The following is a 23,182-nucleotide window of genomic DNA, read 5'->3' as shown; positions in this document are numbered from 1 at the left end:
AAAAAAAGGAGAGGAGGGCAGGAAAAAATGAGGCTATGAAATAAAAAAGAAAGATGCAATTAGTATTAATGTGATTAATGCTGCCCTTGACAGCATTTTCTGACATAAATGGAGCTTGCAATATACATTTCCCAACCAAGACCTTTATTATGATTCTCCTCAGATCAGATCTCAGTGCTGAAAACTGACAGCGTGACAACTGCTTACTGTCAACCTGGGCACTTGCATCCTTCCACATTAGAAAAAGGGGTCATCCCTAACTGTAGCAGCTTTCCTACCTTCTATGTTTCTCAAACTGCATTATGAAGGAGATTTTAAATTGATAGCTACAAGAAAATACAGCATAAACTGTTGTTTTCAAATGCTCTTTGTTTTATGAATCCATTTGGAGCACGGAGTGGAAGGTAATCGTGTGTGAGGTACATTAACTTTTGCACAGTTGCTAATGAGAAGATTATGGTTGGCTTATTTCATAGCATTAATTATAATTTAAGACACTAAAAGTAATTTAAGTTGCCCCTCCGGCTACAAAGGAGTCCTGTTCTTCTTTCCTGGTCTATGGAGATTTGGCATGGGGAGGCATTTAATTTTGGGGGCTGTAAATTCTTCAGTCCAGCATTTCTTGCATACCATAAAATATGACCTCTATTATCATTAAAAAACTGTCTTGCCTTTAGTATGAAAAATGCAATCCTGTTGCATCCTATGGGCTATTTGTCCTTTAAAGCATCACGGCTCACGCTGTCTAGGACTGGACACTTGACCAGCTTGTGAAAGCTGTGGCTGCTGTTCTTGAACAGTGATGACAAATAAATTAACTCTGAGGCTATGGCAGGCAGGATGGGTGGCACAAGGACAACTTAGCATGAAAAGTCACCCTGCCAACAAAGTGTATGGCAAAGTAAGACACACCTATACCACAACCTGTCTTCTGACACTTCTGTTCTTGGGGCTTGAAACAGGTCTAGTTTTCTGTCCAAGAGTTTTTCTCTCAGTACAACAGGAAGCAGCACTCCCAGTGCCTCATGGTTTCTACACTGGGACACTGTTTAGAGTGGTAGAGATGGAAAGCATGTCATTTCTTGGAAAAGGTAGATCTTCAGAAGAAACTTGAGCAGAAAAGTACTGGTTTTCTAAATGAGCAGAAGAGACCTTTCATGATGTACAACTTGACAGAAATGCACAGGAGGCCACAGAACACTGCATGGGTATTGAGGCAGAACAAGGAAGAGCTGTGCTTTGTAAAATGGGGGATAGGTGTGACTGGCAGAATAAAACACACTTTCCCTTCTCTCGGAACAAGGGAGGAGGAAATCTATACATTCCAGAGTACTGAGCAGAAAGAAGAAAGGGAGTCACAGAATCATTAAGGTTGGAAAAAACCTCTGAGACCATCTAGTCCAACCATGAGCCCATCTCTCCATGTCCCTCAGTGCCACATCTGCACGTGATCATTCACTGCCTCCTGTAATGCAAGCATGGGGAACTGGTGCTGAAAAAGGTAGTGTGATGAATATGAACAGGTGATTCAAATAGGAATTAGACAAGTCCATGGAAGTTAAATCCATCAAAGGCAAGAAAATACAGAGAAACTCCCAGAGAGTTAGATAGTCCTTGACTTGTCAGCCAAGCACACCTTGATGCTTTGCCCTGTTCTTACACTCTTCCCTGTGCAGTGCTGTTGCCACTGTCAGATCCTTGGCAGCACAGATCTTCGCCCTGAGCCAAAGATGACTGCGTTTCTGTTTTGAAGAATTTTTACTATTTGTATCCATAACCTAACTGCTCTGGGAGTTACGTGAAGCTACCACAATGTACACCCAAACCAGGTCCTTGCTGACTGCCAGAACCTCATGCAATCTGTGAGAATGTACCTCTACCAACACAGCTGCCACATATGCCCCTTTGAGAGAGAACAGGGACAAAAGCAACTGTCTGAAAATAATAACACTTTATTTGATTTTTATTTTTATTTTTTTTGTTACATTATCATAAATGCTCTCTATTCTCAGAAAACAAAGCCCTAGTTTGGAAAATAATGCACATACAAATCTCTTACGGGTATTAAGTATACAGAAATATACAAAGATCTCTCTATTGTTGTAATATATCATCAGAATGTCCCACATCCCACATTTTTATTCAGTTCACCGTACCAGTAAGCGTAAACTACAAAGGTAACAAGCAACCTGAAAAAGACATGGTTGATATAATTACATGTATGTATATATATATATCTACAACAGTGCAAATATATCACAGCGTGCAGGCAGCAGTAGTCTCTAGAGAAGCATAATAAAACTGATTCATAGTAATGCAAATGCATTACAGAAACAAGAGACAACAATGAGATTCGATATACAGAATATGCACACTTCAGCACGCTGATTTAAAACAATGCTTGCATTGACTCTTGCTTTAAAAACAAAAGAACAAATATTAAATAATTCAATTACAGATTCAAGGGCAGTATCTCACAATAAGGTCAACTGATTCAGATAAAGTAATTAACAAATCTGTACCAATACAGGTAAGAGTTTGACTACACTGCAGGACTTGTTTTCTTGTTAGATATATCATGTGATCTTTTTCTTTAAATTTCATTTACTTTTATTGTAAATGAGGAGCATTTGTTCCATATTCTTTTTCAGAGCTGCTCAACAACTTTGAGAAGCAGTAAACCTGCTTCTTAAAGTGAAATAAAGGAGTCTGTATAATAACACTAAACGGGTTAATCTAGGGTCCGAAAAAAGACATCACAGATGTCAACATCAACGTTAAAGATTCCCATGTCACCTTATAATCTGCATTAAAAGGCCCATTTTAGATTTTTCTTTTCTTCTTGAAAGAGAGAAGCCCACCCTTAGATCAAGACTGTTTGGCATCCTGTAGCCCAAAGAAATCTAAAATGACTATGCTCCTTCTCAAACTACTTTGCACTATATTCTAGAAGCTCACTGTAACCACCCATGTGGGCAACAATCATTATCCAGCAAGGAGGACAGACACAAATGGTTCATGTGGCCTGAGCCTCCAGAATTAAAATGGATCAACCAAATCTTGATGAACGTTGAAGGCATAAACAATGTCCAGAATGCACGCTGGCAGGCTGGGTTATGGGAATTCTTTTTGCAAAAGGATCCATATTTTCCTTGGTCATCCTTTGTTTTACATTTCTTGTAATGAGTCTCAACAGAATTCTAAATCTCTGTGAGGAAGCTTCTACAACTGACAAATACATAAAGTTATGGTTTATTGTAGGATTTCAAAATAATAAAAAACTTAAAGGAAGCTTATAAACAGGAGAGAAAAACTTTTCTTACATGGGTAGTAGGCCAAGGGGGAACGGTTTTAAACTAAAAGAAGGGAGATTTAGATGTCAGGAGGAAATTTTTCATTCAGAGGGCGGTGAGACGATGGCACAGCTGCCCAGAGAAGCTGTGGTGCCCCATCCTTGGAAGTGCTCAAGGCCAGGTTGGAATCGGGCCCTGGGCCCCTGAGCTGGGGGGGGAGGGAGGGAGGGCAGCCCTCCCCATGGCAGAGGTTGAAGGCTTTGAGCTCCCTTCCAACCCAAACCGTTCTGTGATTCTAGGACAGGACAGTAGGAACTGATCCCTGAAAATGCTACTGCCTCTGCCCAATAGGAAAGCCCATGATTAATGTCAGTGACACCCAGCACTTAAGCACTCACTAGTGCTGCGTGGCACAATCAGTAAGACCTGTGCCATGAGCTCATCAACGATCAGCCTGTCATAGACTGTTACAAAGGATGAGACACAGTGTCATTTTCTGCCTACTCCTTGTTCTCAACAGTTTTTCAAAATGCCTTTGTGATTGTTGTATCTTATTAACGGATTTCCATACAGAACTAAAAGAAAGTAACTCCTGAGCAATCACACCCTTTTGGGGTGTTTGGTAGGAACACAGATACAATAAGATCATTTGGTCTCAAACGAAAATGAACAACCTTTGGGACAGTATGTCTGCATCTACCATTGAGATGCCCTCTGCAGAAATCCAGATCAATTATCCACCAAGTCACTCTGCTGTGGGGGAGTCTGAAGTCAGATAGTGCTAAAACTAACCCTGAAGTTTTTTAACATTCTTGCTTCTGGCAGGGATTTTGCTGTCCTGCGTGAATATTAAAGGTAAGAACAATTCTAACAGAGCTCAGAGTGAAATCCACTGTATATGATGAGACATTCTGCAGTGCTGAGGAGGGGAGTTGCCATTAGGCATGGCAAACACAAACAGCCCTCTTCTCCACCAAGCCACCAGGTGTGATGGACCTACAGCTCAGTGAGTAAAGGTGATGTGGAAGAAGGGGAAGAGGCTGCAGAAAGAATTACTAATGTCGTTTTCACTCTTCTCACATGCATTTTTTGAGGATCTCTGGAAACACTGCTGCCCATCTTAGGTCCCTCCTTCTGCCCTTTTTGTATTGGTCCTGAATATAAGTGTCACATGGCAGGAGAGAAAAGAAAGAAATCGTATTTCAATAAAAGCCAATGCTGAAAAATAATTAAGCATCCTTCCTTCTTAGTTTGGAAAGAACAAATAAACACTGGCATTTTTAGTATGTAGAGCACTCCTGGATTGGCATTTCTGGTGCAGAAAGAAAAGAATAGAAACACTGTTTTTCCTTATCAAAATTATGCAGATAATAAAAGCTATTATGCAACTCCAAAATAAAAGTACTACAGGAAAACATACACTCCTCTCTATGCTCTATTTTAACTCTCCTTTGCCCTGAATATTTTTTGGTTCAAAAAGATTAATTCAAGATCACTGTAATCACCCAGCAACTAATCTAAAGCAAATGGACTTTTCACTATAGTCTTTGAGTGCGTTCACACAGCCAACATCTCAGTTTTCCCATGCAATACAGCCCTCAACCAGCAAAGCACTCAAGCCTGGACTTTATTTTAGAGACATCAGTCGGTCCTTTGATTCATGAAACAATAGAGATGTGAGGAGTTATTAACATAGATAATTACTTTTTTGAAAAAAGCTTTGGAGTAACCCATTAGAACAGAATGCATCCATCTAAGGCTGAGTACATCGCACAGATAAGATGTCCTTCTGCGAGAATCATTGCAGTGGTGCATCAGGGTGCACTACCACACTTTGTTTTAAAAATAAATGCTTAACATAACCAATTTTTTTTGTCAACACAGATACTGGCACAAAAGAGTAGACTGAAATGGCTGTCATCTGATACATTCTGTTTTCAGACTCAAGTATTCATTATTACACACTTACATAATCATCTCTCTCTTTGATGTGCATATATGCTCCTTCAATAAGAAAAGAGATTTTGGGGTTCCAAATGTTAATAATCGCACAGGAATTCAGCACCAGATATTTTCCATTACTCCCTTTGACCCATAAAGATGACATTTTCTCAATTTCTTATGTGAGTAGAAACCATTTTCCAAATCATTTATTTCATTGTAAATAAAAGAAAAAACTTCCAGACTATATGCATGTTTCAGAAAAAAAAAAGGAAAAGAAAAAGAAAAAATTTGAAGCATAAAGTCTTAACTGATGCACATAATAACCAAAATAACAAATAAATAAATAAAAATGAAATAAGGAAGCCAACAGAACACTAAGGACTTCTAGTAATCACAACAGCAATCAGGTCTAGTCTACAAGAGACTATTTAAAAACCTTTGTGCCTTGTGCAATTTTTAAATGGATTGCAACAGGTTTGAATGGTAATAATAGCATTGATTTCAATGTGTTTATGGCTACTTGTACATAGTTATAAAAATAAACTTTTTGAAGTGTTTAGTTTCTTGCTGGCCTCATCTTTTTTTCAGCATAAAGCCTCCAGAGGTTGGCAAAGTGCTTGCTCAGTTCACTAACACAGGAATGCATTTTATCCTAGCCTGTTAGAGCTTACTTCTGCAAAACAATAGAAAGGCCAAGCAGAATCTGTGTTAAAAGACTTTGCAGCTTAAGAACATACAATTGGGATGCACTTCAAATACTTCTGTCCCACAGTAACATCAAGGGATGTCATTAGTTAATTTTAGCACCAAGGCAGGAAAGAGTGATTATCTCATCTGGGGGTAGAGCTGGCTTCAAGAGAATTCATTTATTTCTTTATTGGGATACTACAGCCTGAAAGTGTTCCTCAGAATAGTAACTTTCAGCTAAATTCTGCCAGCAGATGGCTGGGAAAAAGCACAGCTAATAAAAGGAGTGACAGAAATATTCTGGAGCGTCTATTTTCTTAGGAACACCCTCAGAGGATCAGATTTTTGGCTACCATCATACAATATATCATTGCAGTACAGAAGGATATACTGCAGACTACAGAGCTAAAATAAAATCTACCAACAGAGGAACAAGCACACACAGACAAGACAGTGTCCAAGGTGCCCATATTACTAAATTAAGTTAGACAGGAGAAGACAGCATTGCCCTCATCTAAGTGTAGAAATATTAGTTTTATCAGCAAGGTTATTTCATTTGGTAAACTGCAGGTGATCTTCAGTGTGCTGTTTGATAAATTGTGTTGGTAAACACAAAACTTAAACCCTGAACTGATTTAATGATGTGGATGTCATTCATTCATACTCAGCTAGCCCACAGCAAGACCATCAGTGTGCAACAAAACAGTCATCTGGCAAACCCTGTTTTTTTATGTTTGCAAACAGTAACTGCCTGAAATACTTACGAATATTCTTAGAGTCTTAAGATAATCAAAGCAGGTTGTTCCAAGGAATTTCAGCTTGTGACTTGTTTAATAACTGTTTACAGTTCAGAGTATTATTTAGTGCAGCCAAAGTTCTTAATTTCTCATAGCTAACAGCCAGGTAGACACATACCTTCTTGTTAGCATGCCTGGAAATGCTGTGGAACTGTACAAAAGCTCTACTAGCTACAGGGATATTTTAAGAAAAGAAAAAAAACAGCAAAAAAACCATGCAGATTGTACAAGGATTTTTTTTCTTCTAAAGCAAAGATTAATGTTGCTTTCACAGGCCAATCTTACTTCCAGGGAATGTTCAGCTACCATTCCTAAAATGCGTGAAAAAACTTCAGTCTTCTGGAACACTGGCTTAACTCAAGTATGCTGATTTTATACACAGTATACACAGTCTGTGTGTGCACCAGTAAATTAAAGATAGTCTGGTCATGGGTAAGGAAAACTAACAAACTGTCTTCACTAAAAAATGAATGGCAGAGTTGTAGCCCAGCACAACCCAAGCTTTTTCAGAAAGCATCTGAAGTTAGCATAGGGCAGAGATTGTTCCTAGCAGACCCAGCTGTTTGAGGATTAACAAGATAGCAGATTGTGCAAACTGGCCTAAAGGCCAGAGATCAGATTCTGGCATTATTTAGTTAGCTAGTAAAGATGTAGCTGTGGAGTCCTCAAACATAGCCTGTGAACTGTAATTGATAATGAGCAGATGAACAAGGTCTACATCTACTCTACCATTATGAATTACTGAGCTCCTGAGTGGTTTGCTGACACTGAGCTGCTTCCATTCTACAAGACTTCAGCACCCTGCTAGGAATAATGCATTTGTAGAATGTGTAGTTCTGGCTCAGATATCTATGACAATTAGGTAAATGGACAGTAACTGCAGAAGGTACTGGAATTCACAAAGAATTTCACCAGGTGTCCAACACGGGCATGAGTTCCATGCTATGGAACTCATTTTGGGTTGCCAATCTATACCCATGAAAATCAGTAACAAAATTCATAACAAATTAGAGTCCAAATTCCCTAACAAGTTTACAAAGATGAGATATATAAACAAATGCATGCCTCTTGCAATAGTTTCATTGGTGTTTAGATCAATTTGCTGTTAATTTTCATTTCACTTATGTAGACTTTTGGATGCAAACAAAACTGCTTGGCCTGCAGTGTTACAAGGCCCTTTGCATAATCTGAGGAGATTCTTACAAGTCATTTTTAACAGGTATTTCAAACACTAACATACAAAGCAGTCACAAGAGGTTTAACACAATATTCCAAGCTCTGAACTATATATAGGTCTTGGACTCCACCAGACGATTTCTTAGACATTAGGGATAGATTCTGCTTTCATAATTTAAGAAAAAATGAGCCTTGGAGCGCTTTGATCTTTTCATTCACAGGAGGTAGATCAAACAGATAAGGAGCAGTATCAGTATTTTCAAGATAACAAATCTTTAGGATTTAAAAGACACTGCAAAAGAATGTATTTTCAATCATTCAGCAGTAGCTTGAACATGTCTGTGCTATCTATTGCTGCTTCCAAATATGGATCACAGACTTAGCGCAGACTCAGAATCTGCTCTGTCCTCCTATCATGACAATTTTCAGTATGAGACCAGCTCGACAAGTAAAGCACCAGGTTTCTACATTTAAACAGAAACAAAAATAAATGACTTGAATCATTTTTGACTTTTTCTGTTTTTAAAAAGTGCTCATATCAAAAAGATGTCTTTTCCTTATTATTACAGTTACAGACTTTTGGCCAGTAGGGGTAATGCCATGGAAAATAACTGCAAAATAATAAATAGAAAACTACAAAGATGAAACTCTCGAATTTAAAAAGATGAGATAATCCTATTTTCTTTGCATTTCTCATTTTGCATTTCATTATCTTGTCACCTACAGATGACATTATACTATTCTGGCTACCAGGACTTGAATTACCTTATCGCATAATTGGTTTTCAGAAAGAAATTTCCTGCAACCTAGTTTTTTTTTTTATTATTATTACAGTTACACTGTCTCAGTATTGAAATTCCGTGTTGTAAAATTCCCTTCTATTTCTTCTTCCTGGTTAAAGCTAGAAAGTGTAATGAAAACATGACCCAACCCAACTGGACTGATTGACGTAACACTATATGTCTTCTATCCCAGTGTGGTTCGCTATGGGCTAGGTCATAACAGCATCTAGCTGGGCACTGGAGACGGGCCTGCCACAGTGAGACAATGTCAACTGCCCTCTACTGTATGTCTGAAGATCTTCCTACTGCATTATTTTGGTTGTTTTTCCTCTACCTCTCTGCTCGGATTTTGTATCTGAGAACAAAATAGGCAATTAGACGCAGAGAGAAGAAGAAAATTCCAAGAACAATGAAGTCCAGGTAAAGTTTGGCATTTTCTACATCCAGTTCTCTCAGAATGGCCTCTGATTTTTGAAAATGGCAAGTATCATCTTTGTCACAATGCAGATCTTCTCGATCCAGTCCGTAGATGGAGAGAATAACTCCTTCAAACCCGTATCTGGAAAGAAGAAGAGTGGATCATAACATAAAATGTTCATGATCTGTTTAGAAGTGCTCCCATTGAAATATACTCTCTATAAGAGCTTGGTTGGAAACACTGAGGAGTTCGTTACTGTTCTGATGTATGTCCCGAGGTAAATTCTATCCTTATTACAGTAAAGCAAATGACATGCCACTGGTATTTTACATGCGACTTCTCAAAAAGAAGAATGTTAAAATACAAAGCAGGTAAAGTTCAGCTCATATTCAGACTCCCTTTTTAAGAGTGATATAATTAATTCCATTTTTAAACTAAGCAGTGGGGATACAACTATGGTCTGAAGTCAGAAATATATTAAAACTATTATAAATCTAGAATGTTTCTTCTCTTTCTTTCCACGTACCACAGTTTTGCTAACTAATATTGCACAGTTCCCATGTCTCCCCTGAAGCCAGGCTCACTTAAGATCTTACTCTATGAGCAGATAAGTTATCACAGTTCCCATGCATATGATAGCTACCTTCAGCTCCAGGAAACCATATGCAGGATGGATGATGACTTAAGGCCTCATCTTGAATTCTAGTTTAACTAATTCAGGGGGTGCAGTCTCTTTATCAATGATGGGTCTTTGTGTAAGACGTCATTAGACAAATGAAAGGATATTCAGTTTGAGTTTTCTTAGTAATACTGCAGTATGGGCAGGGTGGGGAGAAGGGAGTGAGCAAAGTGGGTACCACCTAGAAACTTATTTCCTCCTACTAAAGGGGCCTACACGTACGCAAGCCATATACAAAATGACAGTCAAAAGACTTCTTATTAAGATGCACTTTAGCTCCTTCTGCAACATCTACTTCCTAATCATTTCATCTGATTTCAAAGAAAACCTTTTCATAATCATCACGGGAATTCACCATTTAATTTTAACCATAAATATTTAGGCATCCAGTCCAGACTAGTCTGCTGTGCAAGACTCCAGAGGTTTCCTGATGACAATCAGACTGTAAGATAACTGTCTCAAGCAGAGTGTGACTGACATACATAGGATGCAACATGCCTATGCCTATAAACTCTTGAGCAAAGAATTCAGATTAGTGATGACAAAAATCCTATGCCTCTTTGCTACTGCAAAATTTAAAGAAAAACAATGCTTTGTCCAACAAGGCTCCCTAGAATACAGCAGTGATTTATGAATAATTTTCTTCTGAAATGTGGAGCTGACAACAATTTCTCAACAATTTTAGGTATACTGCCTTTATATCACAAAGTCCAAGGAGATTTGGTTGCTGTGCAATCCAGAGTACTGTCACAAGTACTTACACAGACTTGTGGCCAAGGATCCATACCAAATATTCCTGTTTATTTCACAGTAAACACAAAATAAAATGAAGTGAGGTAATGTGGCATTCATTTACATTACATATATGTCTATATTTCAAAAGAATGTATTTTGAATATAGACTTCTTGGTGTCCAAAACAACCAAACGATCATGCAAAGGTAAATAAGTAGCTTTTCTAAAATGGGAAATTAATGGACTCCCTAGCAGTACCTGACATAGGAAATGTAGGACATCCACTGGAGGTATGTTGGGATGGTATCAAAGCTGACAAAAAACCCAGAAAACAGAAGCACTGGAATGGCAGTAACTGGACCCACAAAAGTGGCTACCTGGGAAGAGAAGGAATAGGCAGATTCTTGTCAGACAAAAAAAAAAAAAATAAAAATTAACTTGTTCTTTCATCTGATGTCCAGACTTCAAGTTAGGAAACCAGATTGTTAAATAGCACTTCTCTTACAAAAATCCTGGCTTTCGTGCCAAACCAAACAGACAGTGAAATTCTACTTTCTTAGGCAGTGGAGAGTTCTACCATTCAAGTCATGCTACTTCACTAAATAGTTACAGTTTCAAATGCCAATTACTGAATTTTTTGGACAACGTTCCTTAGAGGCAAGTTAACAGTAGAGGAAAATGGGTCTTCTCATCTTCCTAAAACTTGTTCCTACTTGACTACATTGCTGTTTCAGGATCCATCCTTTGAAGAACTTGAACCCACCACGAAATTTACAGAGCAAGATGTACACTAGGATTCCTTTGATACTCAGTGTAAGTGACCCCTCTTCCTCACTGCTGGTTTGACAGATCAGCAAGCACACAGCCCTCCCTTCTCATTAATCCCACACGCAGAGCAGTTTCAACTGGTTCTAAAATTTGATGAAGGTGGTAAAAATAATCTCCAATTGAATGGCTTTGTTGAGGAAGACAGATATTGGCCCATCTCCAGCCTCTCCTCTCTACATCTCCTCTAGGGCAAAGGGTCGTACAGGTATCTCTGGTGAAAGCAGAAGAACAGAGGTAGAAAAGGGTTTTGCTCATTTCCACAGGACGGTACAGAGTAAACCAAGATTTCCACTTCAGAAAACTTCACACTATCAGTGCATATTAGTATCAATGTAACATGTTGAAACAGGCACCACAGAATATTTCTGTTGCGAATTATTGCTTCATCAATCTCCCTGCCAGGAAGCAAAATAGAGTTAAGTGGCTAGCTTCCAGCCTGGCAGTCACGCCAACAGCTGCTTCCTGCCCTCCTTCTGCACAAGTTTAATGTCTGGTCAATCTTTTTTCTATCCTCCCCCCTGCAGTCTTCTTGCATGTGTGTGGAAGAACCCCATCCTGAGCTGCTGATCTCCATGGCCAGCCTCCATTCTGTATATGCATCAGTCCTCCTCAGCCAGGGATAAATACCAAAAGACAATCTTCTCAAGCAGGCATAGCCCATTCAGATCTGGTAGCAAGAAACATCAAGTAGCTATATCAGGCAAAGAGAACTTTTTGCCTGTCTTCTTTTAACAAATGCCTTGGGGACACAACAACATTCACAATAAGCAGTCAGTTCTAGGAGATATCAGGATTCTTGTGAAATCACCAAATGCCATCGGTACCTGGAGAGATGTAGAGGCTGCTCCTATGAGAAGACCCAGTGACTGTGCCACCAGGGATGTCATGGTTCCCAAGGCTGCAAAGAGGACGAATCGGAGTGCATCAGATGGCTGTGAAGTCATCCAGTACACGATGCTGCAATAAGCTACAGGAAACATGATCTGCAAGGAGATATACTTGTAGTTAGTCTGTTGAAGCCTAATGTTCACTTTTACTCTGAATAAGATAAAAACACAGGGAGATCTAGTTAATCCATAGCTCTCAGTCTTTGCATGTTACATGACATGCATGGTGTTCAGCTGAGAAGAATGAATTAATCTGCCGCAAACTGTAATATCTATCATACTACTTGTGTTTTACACAACAAATCCCGCACACTTACATCCCGTTTCAATTTCCCTTTACATAAGATCAAAAATGGTAATTTTTTAATTAAAACAATACTAGGTCAGATGTGGGCACACTATTATCAAGGTGCTTTTTATCTGAACCTGAGGCTAAGGCACACATGGTAAGTTTCTCCATCACTCAGATAAAATACTGTTACTGATCTTCTCAGCAAGTGGACTTGCCATGAATTTAAAATGGTTCTTATTTCATTGAAGAGTAGCACATATACCTGAAAAGGAACATCAGCCATAGTTTTGGCAAGATAGTAGGCTTTCAGGCTGTACCAGTAGTTCAGGTGCTCTCTAAGAAACACTCCCATCTCAAGAGGAACTACAGAGAATACAAATAAAGTTAGGTAGGTTGTCAGTGTGTAATATTCTTCCACATAGTAACAAATCTAATAACACAACATAATAACAACATAATCCTTAACTGCTGTAGTCCGACAGTGGGACTGGAACTCAAACACCTTTGACAGACCAGCAGTAGTTTCAAGATTTATAATGAAATGTGAGAAGTAAACCCTGAGAATTGCTACCAGTTGAGTATACATACAGGGTTACTCAAAACGACTTGAACTCTCCTCTAAGAGGCTTTTTAAAATAAAAAGAATTTCAAAGCCTAAAGGACCTGATTATTCCTTTTGGTATAAAGGTGAATCTGAAGTAACAGTGCTCCCAGAAGAAGTACGGAACAGTTTGTTTCAGATATCACATGATTATACTGATTTCATGCAGCAGTCATAACTTAGTAGTCCTAGAGAAATTAGCATAGTTTCTCTAATATTTAAGAAAAAAATCTTAACAAAGCAGAGATACACTGGCACGTTAGGAAAAGAAGTAGTTCCAATCCAGGATTGTAACAATAGACTGTGAAAGTTGAAAACTACTTGCAGAACTGTGGAGAGAAGTCTGTCCCTGTTAGCTTCTACACAGCAGTTAGTGAGAACAAGCTTTACCCTAAAGCCTATATTAGAATTGGAAGCACAATCAAATGTCATGGTACATGAAATAGATACACTGCCCTTCCAACTTGTAATCTCCTTCTTTAATTTAAGAGTATGACTGGTACTCACATGTAAGGACAGTTGGCATGAGTGCAGCAAACATAAGAAACAACATGGAAAAAAAGAGGAAGCCAGAATTGCTGAGAACCTTCTTAGCTTCATTGCCAATGCCTAAGTAGAGCAAGCCAATAAGCAGACCAATTCCAATGTGAGAGGTGATACGCAAATGTGTTAGGACCTGTAAGCAAGGAAACAGAAGTATTTCTGATCAGAAAGTCTGAGTTCAAAAACAACGGAAATATGTCTGAAATCAGATATACAGCATGCAGAAAAATAATAATTATGTCCAGAAGAACAAATAAAAGAATGTTCACTTTCTACTAGGAAACTGGGTTTCAGCTAAGGAAATCTTACATTAGTGAACTTTCTAGTGTGAATCAGACCCTGGGCTATTAGTCCAGATAATCTCTTCCAATAAACAAAAGCGGAAATTGTAAATGTTGCAACCTGAAATCCTACCGTCAGAGAATGTCATGGAGCAATTGTCCCTCATGCATCAGGAGACTTTCTCTCTCACTATAAGATAGACATCCCTGAGCAGATAAAAGTGGTAAGACAAGGAAAAGAGTTGTTTTTTGTTTTGTATAGACCAAATCAACTTAATCAGGCATAAATAAGCCTTTTGTGTCTTCTCTGCAAGACAGCAGTCCTACAAGATACATGGATGAATAAAGAAACAGTCAAAAGAACAGTCAATATAGTGTTTCTCTTTCTAAAAAAGAAGTAACACTGACAATGGAGGCCTGTTCACAGAGTCCCAGTAGGTTTCTTCCAAGCCTGTAGTTCTGTGTACATGTCTATACTGTAAACTATTGTGTCCTAAAGAGCTACTTCCCTAGGTGTGGAGCAAGAGCAGCACAGTCACAGCATCTGGAGCTCAGTGAAACTCAGCTTACTCTGTTGCAAGAGTAATTTACTCATGCTGAGCTCCATCTGGCTCAAGCACTTTTGGTTTTCTAACTATCTCATATACACATTTTATGGCTTTCCCCTTTCTTAAAGACAGATATGTCTAATTAATGTGTACATTAGTGTCTATGCTGTCTTTTCTCCTCTCTCATGTGAAGCACTGAAAACCTTCCAAAACACAGAAAAAGCAGCAAACAAATCTTCCTCAGATTTATCAGATTGCAAATTTGTCACTGAGAAAACCACTTGGCCAAGGACACTTAACACTGATGAGTCCCTTGGACAAGTTTTTACATAAAGATGAGGAAGCTCATCTCCTTAACTTGAGCCTGTTAGTAGAGGGACACTCATATCTAGAGGACCTTTCAAAGCAGGAGCATCGATCACAAGTGTAAATACTCCCATCTCTTAAATTCACAAACAATTCAGCTACTTCAAGATAAGAAAGACTTTTCTGAGTTTAAAAAAAAGTTCCTTTATATTTTGCTAATGCAAGCTATCTCTGCAAAACATTTAATAAACTTATGAGAAAACTGCAGGCCTAGAAACTTTGAAGGAATTGATTTTTACAAAAAAGTGAAAAATGAAGAGTTTCATTTTGATACTTACTCCATTGTAAGTGTATGGAAACAAGTATTTCCTTTTCACATAAGCAAATTTTGATTTATTGATTTTATGTTTCAGGAGCAAAAAGAAAGACTATAAGCATTAATTTTACATTACATTGAAATTGTATCTCTGCCATCTTGAATGTTCTGAAGAGACAATAATTTTGTGGCATACACCATCATTATCACTTTTTAATAGGATAAATATTTGTATAAGTAACTTGCCAGCACAGAGAAAATTTAAGCTTTAGGTTTGTAGCCCGAATGTGTTTGAATTCCACTGAAGAAAACTGCTGTTCACAATTAAGGTGGTACAATTAATAGTAATATTGAAAGAGAAGAGTGTTTACTTTTAAGTTCATTGTCAATCTTCATGCATGGGCTGTGGACAAGACCCTTAAAGCATATTTATAATGCCTTACAATTAACTCAATAAACCTTTAGGTTCCAAAGGTAGTATCAAAGCAGACTTACTGAATCCCTCATGATGGTGAGAAAAGTTCTTTTGAAGAGGATACAAAATTGGGTTAGGCAGCTGGCAGAGAAGCTGTGGCAGCCTTCTGTGGAGGAGGAATCCTGCGGAAACACAAGAAAGAATAAACTCCTTTCTTTGCAGTGTCTTGCTTAGTTTTCTTTCACAAAACCCCATTCTCATCAGCTGAATGTGCCCAAAAACTCCTCAATTGACTGAGGATTTAAATTCTCTTCCTCCCTCTCCAACCTCAAGCCATACCCATTACTTGTGATATATAAAATACCTCTTCAGAGGGCCGGTGCCAGAGAAAGGGATTCAATTCATTCTCACCACCAACTTCTCTCTTGTAGTCTGTGTCACATATCCTCTCCCGTACTGCCCTTACCAGTCGGCTGTTCTGGTCTCCATATTCACCAGATGCTACTTCCATAACTACACAAATCAGAAGATGAGTTACTGGTTTATACTATGGGTTAGTTACAGGCCTTATTACTACATTCTCTTGATTCCGTAGCAATTAATAGTTGTAGGAGTTTGTTTTTAAAAGGGCTCTAATCTAAATTCATGTGTATATATACAGAATTTAAGTGTATTTTTCTATACATCTTCAGAAAATTCACTCGATCTTCATAGTTAAATGAACCATTTTAGATGAAAAGTAGTAAATATGAAACAGTCTTGGTAATCAAAAGTGACAAAGGTCTATTTTGTGGTCTTTAGTTCATCTTTGGAATTAAGAAAGAACAAAAGAAAAATCTCAATTCTATCAGCTATACGATACTATGGTATTGTTCATGAAAAATAAACAAACAAAACAGAAAAAAAAGCAAATCCAAAACACTAGAATATCAGATAATGAAAAATCATTAAGATTAAATTACTATGAAATACAAAATGATATGTATAATCTTTATTTCATGAACCTGTACTTCTATCGGAGAGAAACAGTCACTAAATTCGACCACCAGATGGCATTCAAATTGCTTAGAAATAATCCAATTGATTCTAACTCCAATTCTGGTATATATACGTACACAGAAACATATGTATGCACGTTCAAAAGTGTAAACCACACCATGATTCCCTTTATCCTGAAGGTGCTCGCCAAATACAAAACAAATTATTCAAACGTTCCTTACCAAAATCTGCAGGATTGTGATAGGTTGGACAATTCAAACCCAAATCTCTTAAGTAAGGGACAAGGTTTAATACTTTTCCCCGGTAAATACATTGACCTTGACTTAAAACATAGAGCTGAAACACAAGGCAAAGAAAAGAGAATCACAACATGAAATCATATAATAATATTTAACATCCTAACTGTATGACAGCAAACCATGAACACAACATACTCTTGTAGGCCCAGTGAGAGAAATATCTCGGGAAGATTTGTCACCATTTGGAACTATCTTTGTATGGAATAACAACTAATGGAAGATGAAATGCTTGAGATGTGAATTCTGCAAACATTCCCTCCAGGACTTAAGGCACATTAACTCAGAAACAGACTAATTCAAGCCTTAGACACATTTGAAATCAGATAAGAAACTGCATAACCAAGCCATCTAATTTCCATATATTATGGATATTTTTTGTTGGGAGACGAAGCTGGTGAATGTAGGAATGGAAGAAGCAGAACAGCACAGCAATAGGAAACGCTTGATTATCCTCACTTTTTGCTGTGCTGCTGGCATTAAATAACCTTCACCTTGCCAGACTGGTAATTTCTTGCAAGAGTTTGTTCACCTACGGCGTAGTAAGTTTTCTCTTGGCTCTAATTTAGATATCCTAAAAAGATTCAGGTAAATTTAAATCTAAAACCTAATCTAAAAGCACATGGTTCACATCTTGTTGTTAGGTTGGAAAAAAAATCTCCAGCTGACTTCATTTCAATTATTATTATCAATAAATACTTCTGAATTTACACCTGTGTAACTAGGATAAGAATGTGTACTAGTAACACCGCAGACATCTGCAATAAAGCTGCTTAAAATTACTTCTCATTTACTTTACTGACAGCATAATGCCCAGGAACAGTAGTAGGTGAAGGTATACAATTCCTAAGTGTGATAATCACAATTTTATAAACATACCAGCCAGATTCTTTAAAAATATTGCACTTAAATAATGGAAACAGGCAGAGGAAAAAACCAAAAACATAATAAAACGTATTTTTTACTCCAATTTATTTATGTATTTGATTTGGAACCATAGAGTTTTTACTTACAGAATGTAGTTTAGAAAGTATAGCCTTGCTAAACCATGTAAAAAAAGTGAGAATTATACCTGATCAAACAACTCAAAGAGTTTAGCACTGGGCTGATGAATTGTGCAGATGATGGACCGGCCACCCTGGGCTAAAGCTTTCATCAGAGAGACAACTTGAAAACATGATGCACTATCCAAGCCACTGAATGAGAGGAAAGAAGTCTGTTATCCATAGATCCATATGCACCACTCAGAACTAGCACATGTATTTGATACTTTGGTATTTCGCTATTATCTTCCTAGAAATTTTCTCTTTAACAGTTTAATTTTATCATATGCCAACCTTATGCTTGTATTTCTCCATCAGTCTTTTAATTCAGTTGGAAGCATGCCCAAGAATGAAAAATAGGAGTATTCTCTAAACTGCCTTAAGGGATTTCTGCATTTCAGAACTACAGATTTAAATGAGCCTAACTTTAATGAATAGATACATATTCATGGCCCTCCCAGCTTCCTCCTAAATTGATCACAGAATTCGATCCAAAATATGCTACATTTGTTATAAAAAGCTAATCTTCAAAATTCAACCTATTTTTGCTTGAAGAAGAAAGCTCAGGTGATACAATCTGAAAACAATATCCTCTCTTTTCCTATTTCAGTTTATGTCTTCTTTAAATATTACCTATAGACCCATGGTCTCATGTTTACAGAAGTAAGCCAAGGCACTAAGTACTCAAATGAAAGTACTGAGACACTATTCAGTACTTGCATGCAATACAACATGAGCCTTTTCCAATAACTTAGATGTGCATAGTTGTTCTGCAGCACTATGCTATCACGTGAGCAACCTTAATTTTTGCCCTTGATGTACCTGGTTGGTTCATCAAAAAACATAACAGGAGGATTGTTCACCAGCTCCAAAGCAATGGCAAGACGCTTTCTCTGGCCTCCAGAAAGACTCCCAGTCCTTGTATTGGCACAGGTTAGCAAACCAAGGGCTGTCAATATTTCCTTTACCTACAGCAAACACAACAATGCAAATTATTTAACTATCTTAGCAGAAAAGAAGAGTTTCTTTAGTATAGCACCAATTTTCATGGAGAAAATAAGCTAGTATACTACTTTGTTTTACTACCTCTATATCAAAGACTATTTCCATATAACGTAGAAAAGATTAAACATTTATTAGATTCAGTGGGGCTTAACCTAGCGCTGAGCGTTTTGACCAAAATTCTACTTGTCTGTACTGCATTATTTGTCTCAGTAGAAAGCCATTCTTGCGATAACCAGACCTTCCATAGTGTTCCTTGGATATGGTGCATATATCAGAAGATCTTGGCAGTATGTGAAGACTTACTACACAGCAAAACCAACAAGTTTCTTTTATAAGAAATTCTACGCTAGCAAGTGTATGGAGAACTGTATAACATAAATGATTAGTTTCTAAAGAGACTTGAGCTGTTCTCATATCTGTTCTTTCAAGTCTACTCTTTAAAGTGTGGCCACTGATTTTAAGTGTTTTCATTCTCTCAGAGCCAACTGAGCTGTCGTGTATTCTCAGATGTTTGGAAGTTCCTCAAGACACTGCCTCAGGAAGAGCAGTTTGTCCCAGGGTCTTTAGAACAAAGGAAAACAATCCCAGCTGCTGTGAATTTTTCTGTTTCAGTGATCGCAGATCTGGACTTGTAGCTCTATATAAGGGAAGCAACGCTTTGGCATCAGTAAAAACACAGACATAAAAATGTCTGAACCCAAGCAATACTACTGCAATAAACCAACTACCAACCAGAGAAGAGCCCAACTACCTCTATCCTTAATTCTAGGGAAAGTACTATGGAACATGGGCAACAAGTGCTAAACCAACCAGAAACTTCAGAAACAAATAAGAAACTTCACTGGAGATCTTTCACTTGTTCCTGGCTGTTTTAAACAAGCATCTGTAATCTTGTTAACACAAGTGCATAAATTCATACAATTTAACTATGACCAACATTTACCAATTTATAATTACAAAATGAATGATTTATTCCAGCACAGGCTAGTAATACTAAAATGAGTGCCCTTTTAGCAAGAGTTGTGCAAATGCATACAACACAGACTTTTCCTCAAATTGCTGTTCGTAATTACAGAAGAACTTGCTTGGCCTAATTTAGTAAAGTGCAAACAAATTAAGACTTTCAAAGTACAAGTGAAATAACAGTTGCTTCTGAACAAATACATTTTTCCAATTAAAAACGTGCATTTATCATATTAGGAAAAATATATTTGAGTCAACCAAAGCAATTCTAACCAATATGTTGATTCACCTACCTGTCTGGAGTTTTTTCTGAATTTCACAGATTCTCTGAGATTGAAGAGCTTTAGAATGTTCCAATTAATTAGGAAATAAATATGGATAGCAGGCAGCAATGGAAATTGCTTCTGTATCTCTGAAGATACCATTTTCATGTTGTAGGCAAAGGATTTACTTTTCCCCAGATGGATCAGAAGTAGTTTCCCGTTCTCCTTCTGCGGGTGGATATTAGGATCCACATGCTAGCTAAGGCCAGAGGCGTCTTTTACTAGAATAAGATACTCCTCTGGAGTACGTAAGTCCAAAAAGTCAAGTTCAGGTCTCAATCGATGTGCAAGAATAAACCGAATAAGAAAGGTTGAGGGAACTGGGCTTGTTTAGCTTGGAGAACAGAAGGCTCCGGGGAGACCTCGTTGTGATCTTCTAGCACTTGAAGGGAATGTATAAACGGGAGGGGGTATGACTGCTTACGAGGGTGGATAATGATAGGACAAGGGGGAATGGTTTTAAACCAAGACAGGGGAGGTTTAGGCTAGATATTAGGAGGAAGTTTTTCACTCAGAGAGTGGTGACACACTGGAACAGGTTGCCTAAGCAGGTTATGGATGTCCCATCCCTGAAGGCATTCAAGGCCAGGCTGGATGTGGCTCTAGGCAGTCTGGCCTAGTGGTTGGCAGCTTTGCCCATGGGGAGGGGAGTGAAACTAGATGATCATTGTGGTCCTTTTCAACCCAGGCCATTCTATGACTCTAAAACAAACTGGAATGTGAGGAAGAGTAGGAAGCATCTCATGTTCCTGAAACATCAGGCCACACCTTTCCAATGTGCATGCTCATCGTCTTCTTCGTTCTGCAGACTTTTGTTTCAGCTGAGTTCTGTTACATGGCTTTATCAGCAGCCTGCACTATTCCTAAATTCTCCTGTTAAGTGTACGATTTTGGGAGCACAAAATACACTAGAATGAAAACATGACCTTTTCTATTTATAGGAAAAATAAAAAAAAAATAAACCAACCAACCAATTCTGAAAAGCCATGGAAAGATTAGAACTTGAATTTTACAGGAAATACTTATCCAGAGTAACATACACAGATAGAAGGAGCTGCCAGTCTTCTTGGAAAGTAGATTTTAACTTTAGCAGTAGGACCATGTTATCGCATGATCCCCATTAGCACTCACACCAACTCCCAAATAACAGAGGTTTTTACCTTGAAAAGGCAGTATATGAGAGACAGCAATTATGTAACATCTCCTTGCTTGGTGTTGTTTTACACTGGACTGAAACATAGCTTGGGGCCAGTAAAAACATTTCCAAATGCTCTCTGAGCTACAGTTTCACTTTTAATGAGTCTCTCAGCAATGCAAACCACCTCTATTTTCAACAGCACCATTATTTTTTCTTTTATTTTTAGCTGCAGGCGTAATCTTCCCCAGGTATGTACTGTTTTGAAACACACTGTGCAGCACAGAAGTGTTCCTCCCATATGCTTCAGCATGCTCTGGTAATGCCACTCAAGCAGAGACAGACACCTGAGCACTGAGTATTCTTGGGTATGTAGAGGCTCAGATTTTTAAAGTGCAGACTAAATGGGGAGACAGGGCACATTTCCAGCTCTTCGAAGTGTAACTGAGGTAACCAAAGTCAGGTGAGAACGCTGCCTCATAAGCTAACATGCCAGCAGCCCTTATGACTAGTCGAACACCTCCAAAACATTTTCTTTAAAAACACAGTGCTGTTGTAAGACCAAATAATCAGGAGGAACTGTGATAGTCAGATAAGTGAGAGGAGCACACAGTGCAGGTTCAGGTAGGTTATAGGTCTTCACAGACAAAAATATACCATGGCTTTTCTCTCACTCAGACAGCAACAGCCAGAAGCAAGACAGCACACCAAACGTGCAAGTGTAAACTGTGCAACTAATTCCTGGTGTTTTCAAAAAGACACATGCATGTTTTAGCCTAGCTTCCTACCTATCCAAACCTTGGACACTTAAAAAAGCTTCAAATACGTTTGCCTCTACCTTAACTGCAACTGCACTATCTTGCCTATCGGAGCAACATGATTTCAAAACCCATCCTTTCTGCTCACCAGCACAGCTACAATGATCAAAACTTTCAAACATGGGTACAGAAATTTCTGCAGTAGTTGCAAGAACTCCTGAAGTTTTCATTAACCTTCGGAAAAACGAACGCTTCAGCTTTCTTGTTGAACACTTCAACTCCCTTGAAGCATTCAAGGGAACAAAGGCTTTTGCTCACTGTAGCCAGACATGACTGACTTAAGTCACCACACACAGAATCGCAAAGAATTGCAGAATCACCAATGTTGAAAAAGACCTCCAAGATTGATCAGTCCAACCATCCACCTACCACCAATATTTCCCAGTAAACCATAACCTTCAGTACAAAATCTAAACATTTCTTGAACACCTCCAGGGTCAGTGAGTCTACCACCTCCCCAGGCAGCCCGTTCCAGCACCTGACCACTCTCTCAGAGAAGTATTTGCTAACACCCAACCTGAATCTCCCCTGGTGCAACCTGAGGCCATTCCCTCTAGTTCTATTGCTAGTTACGTGGGAAAAGAGGCTGATTTTCTCCTCGCCATAGCCCCCTTTCAGGTGGTTGTAGAGAGCAATACAGTCTTCCCTGAGCCTCCTCTTCTGCAGACTGAACAATCCCAGTTCCCTCAGCTGCTCCCCAGAAGGCTTTTCCTCCAGACCTCTCAGCTCCATTGCCCTTCTCTGGACATACTCCAGGGCCTCCATGTCTTCCTTGTAGTGAGGTTCACAAAACTGAACACAGCACTTGAGGTGCCGCCTCACCAAGGCTGAGTACTGAAGGATGATCACCTCCCTGCTCCTGCTGGCAGCACCATTCCTGTTACAAGCCAGGATGCCATTGGCCTTCTTGGCCACCTGGGCACACTGCTGGCTCACGCTGAGCTAAACATCTACCAGTACCCCCAGGTCATGAGAATGCCTGAACCATCAGATATGCATATGAAAAAATCTACATGTTAAGTAACATCAAAAGGAATCCTACAAAACCTGTGAATTCATTTTGATAGAGTTTT

General features: G+C 38.6%; 1 protein-coding gene across 1 annotated transcript in view; it reads right to left on the bottom strand.

The window, feature by feature from the left end:
- Nucleotides 1–3,882: 3,882 nt before the first annotated feature.
- Nucleotides 3,883–23,182, bottom strand: part of LOC100548887 (ATP-binding cassette sub-family G member 1) — a 48,885-nt gene continuing 29,585 nt past the window's right edge. Inside the window, exons 5-14 of the mRNA XM_010724548.3 lie at nt 18,688–18,833; nt 17,895–18,018; nt 16,748–16,862; nt 15,892–16,040; nt 15,608–15,709; nt 13,626–13,794; nt 12,780–12,880; nt 12,163–12,321; nt 10,769–10,887; nt 3,883–9,238 (exon numbers count right to left, since the gene is read on the bottom strand). Coding sequence (XP_010722850.1) covers nt 9,010–9,238; nt 10,769–10,887; nt 12,163–12,321; nt 12,780–12,880; nt 13,626–13,794; nt 15,608–15,709; nt 15,892–16,040; nt 16,748–16,862; nt 17,895–18,018; nt 18,688–18,833 — 1,413 coding nt within the window. The 3' untranslated portion in view covers nt 3,883–9,009. The remainder of the gene's footprint in view (nt 9,239–10,768; nt 10,888–12,162; nt 12,322–12,779; nt 12,881–13,625; nt 13,795–15,607; nt 15,710–15,891; nt 16,041–16,747; nt 16,863–17,894; nt 18,019–18,687; nt 18,834–23,182) is intronic.

This window comes from Meleagris gallopavo, chromosome 1 (assembly GCF_000146605.3).
Source record: "Meleagris gallopavo isolate NT-WF06-2002-E0010 breed Aviagen turkey brand Nicholas breeding stock chromosome 1, Turkey_5.1, whole genome shotgun sequence".
NCBI lineage: Eukaryota > Metazoa > Chordata > Aves > Galliformes > Phasianidae > Meleagris > Meleagris gallopavo.
The sequence above is the reverse complement of the archived record's forward strand: the minus strand, read 5'-3'. Positions and strand labels throughout refer to the sequence as shown.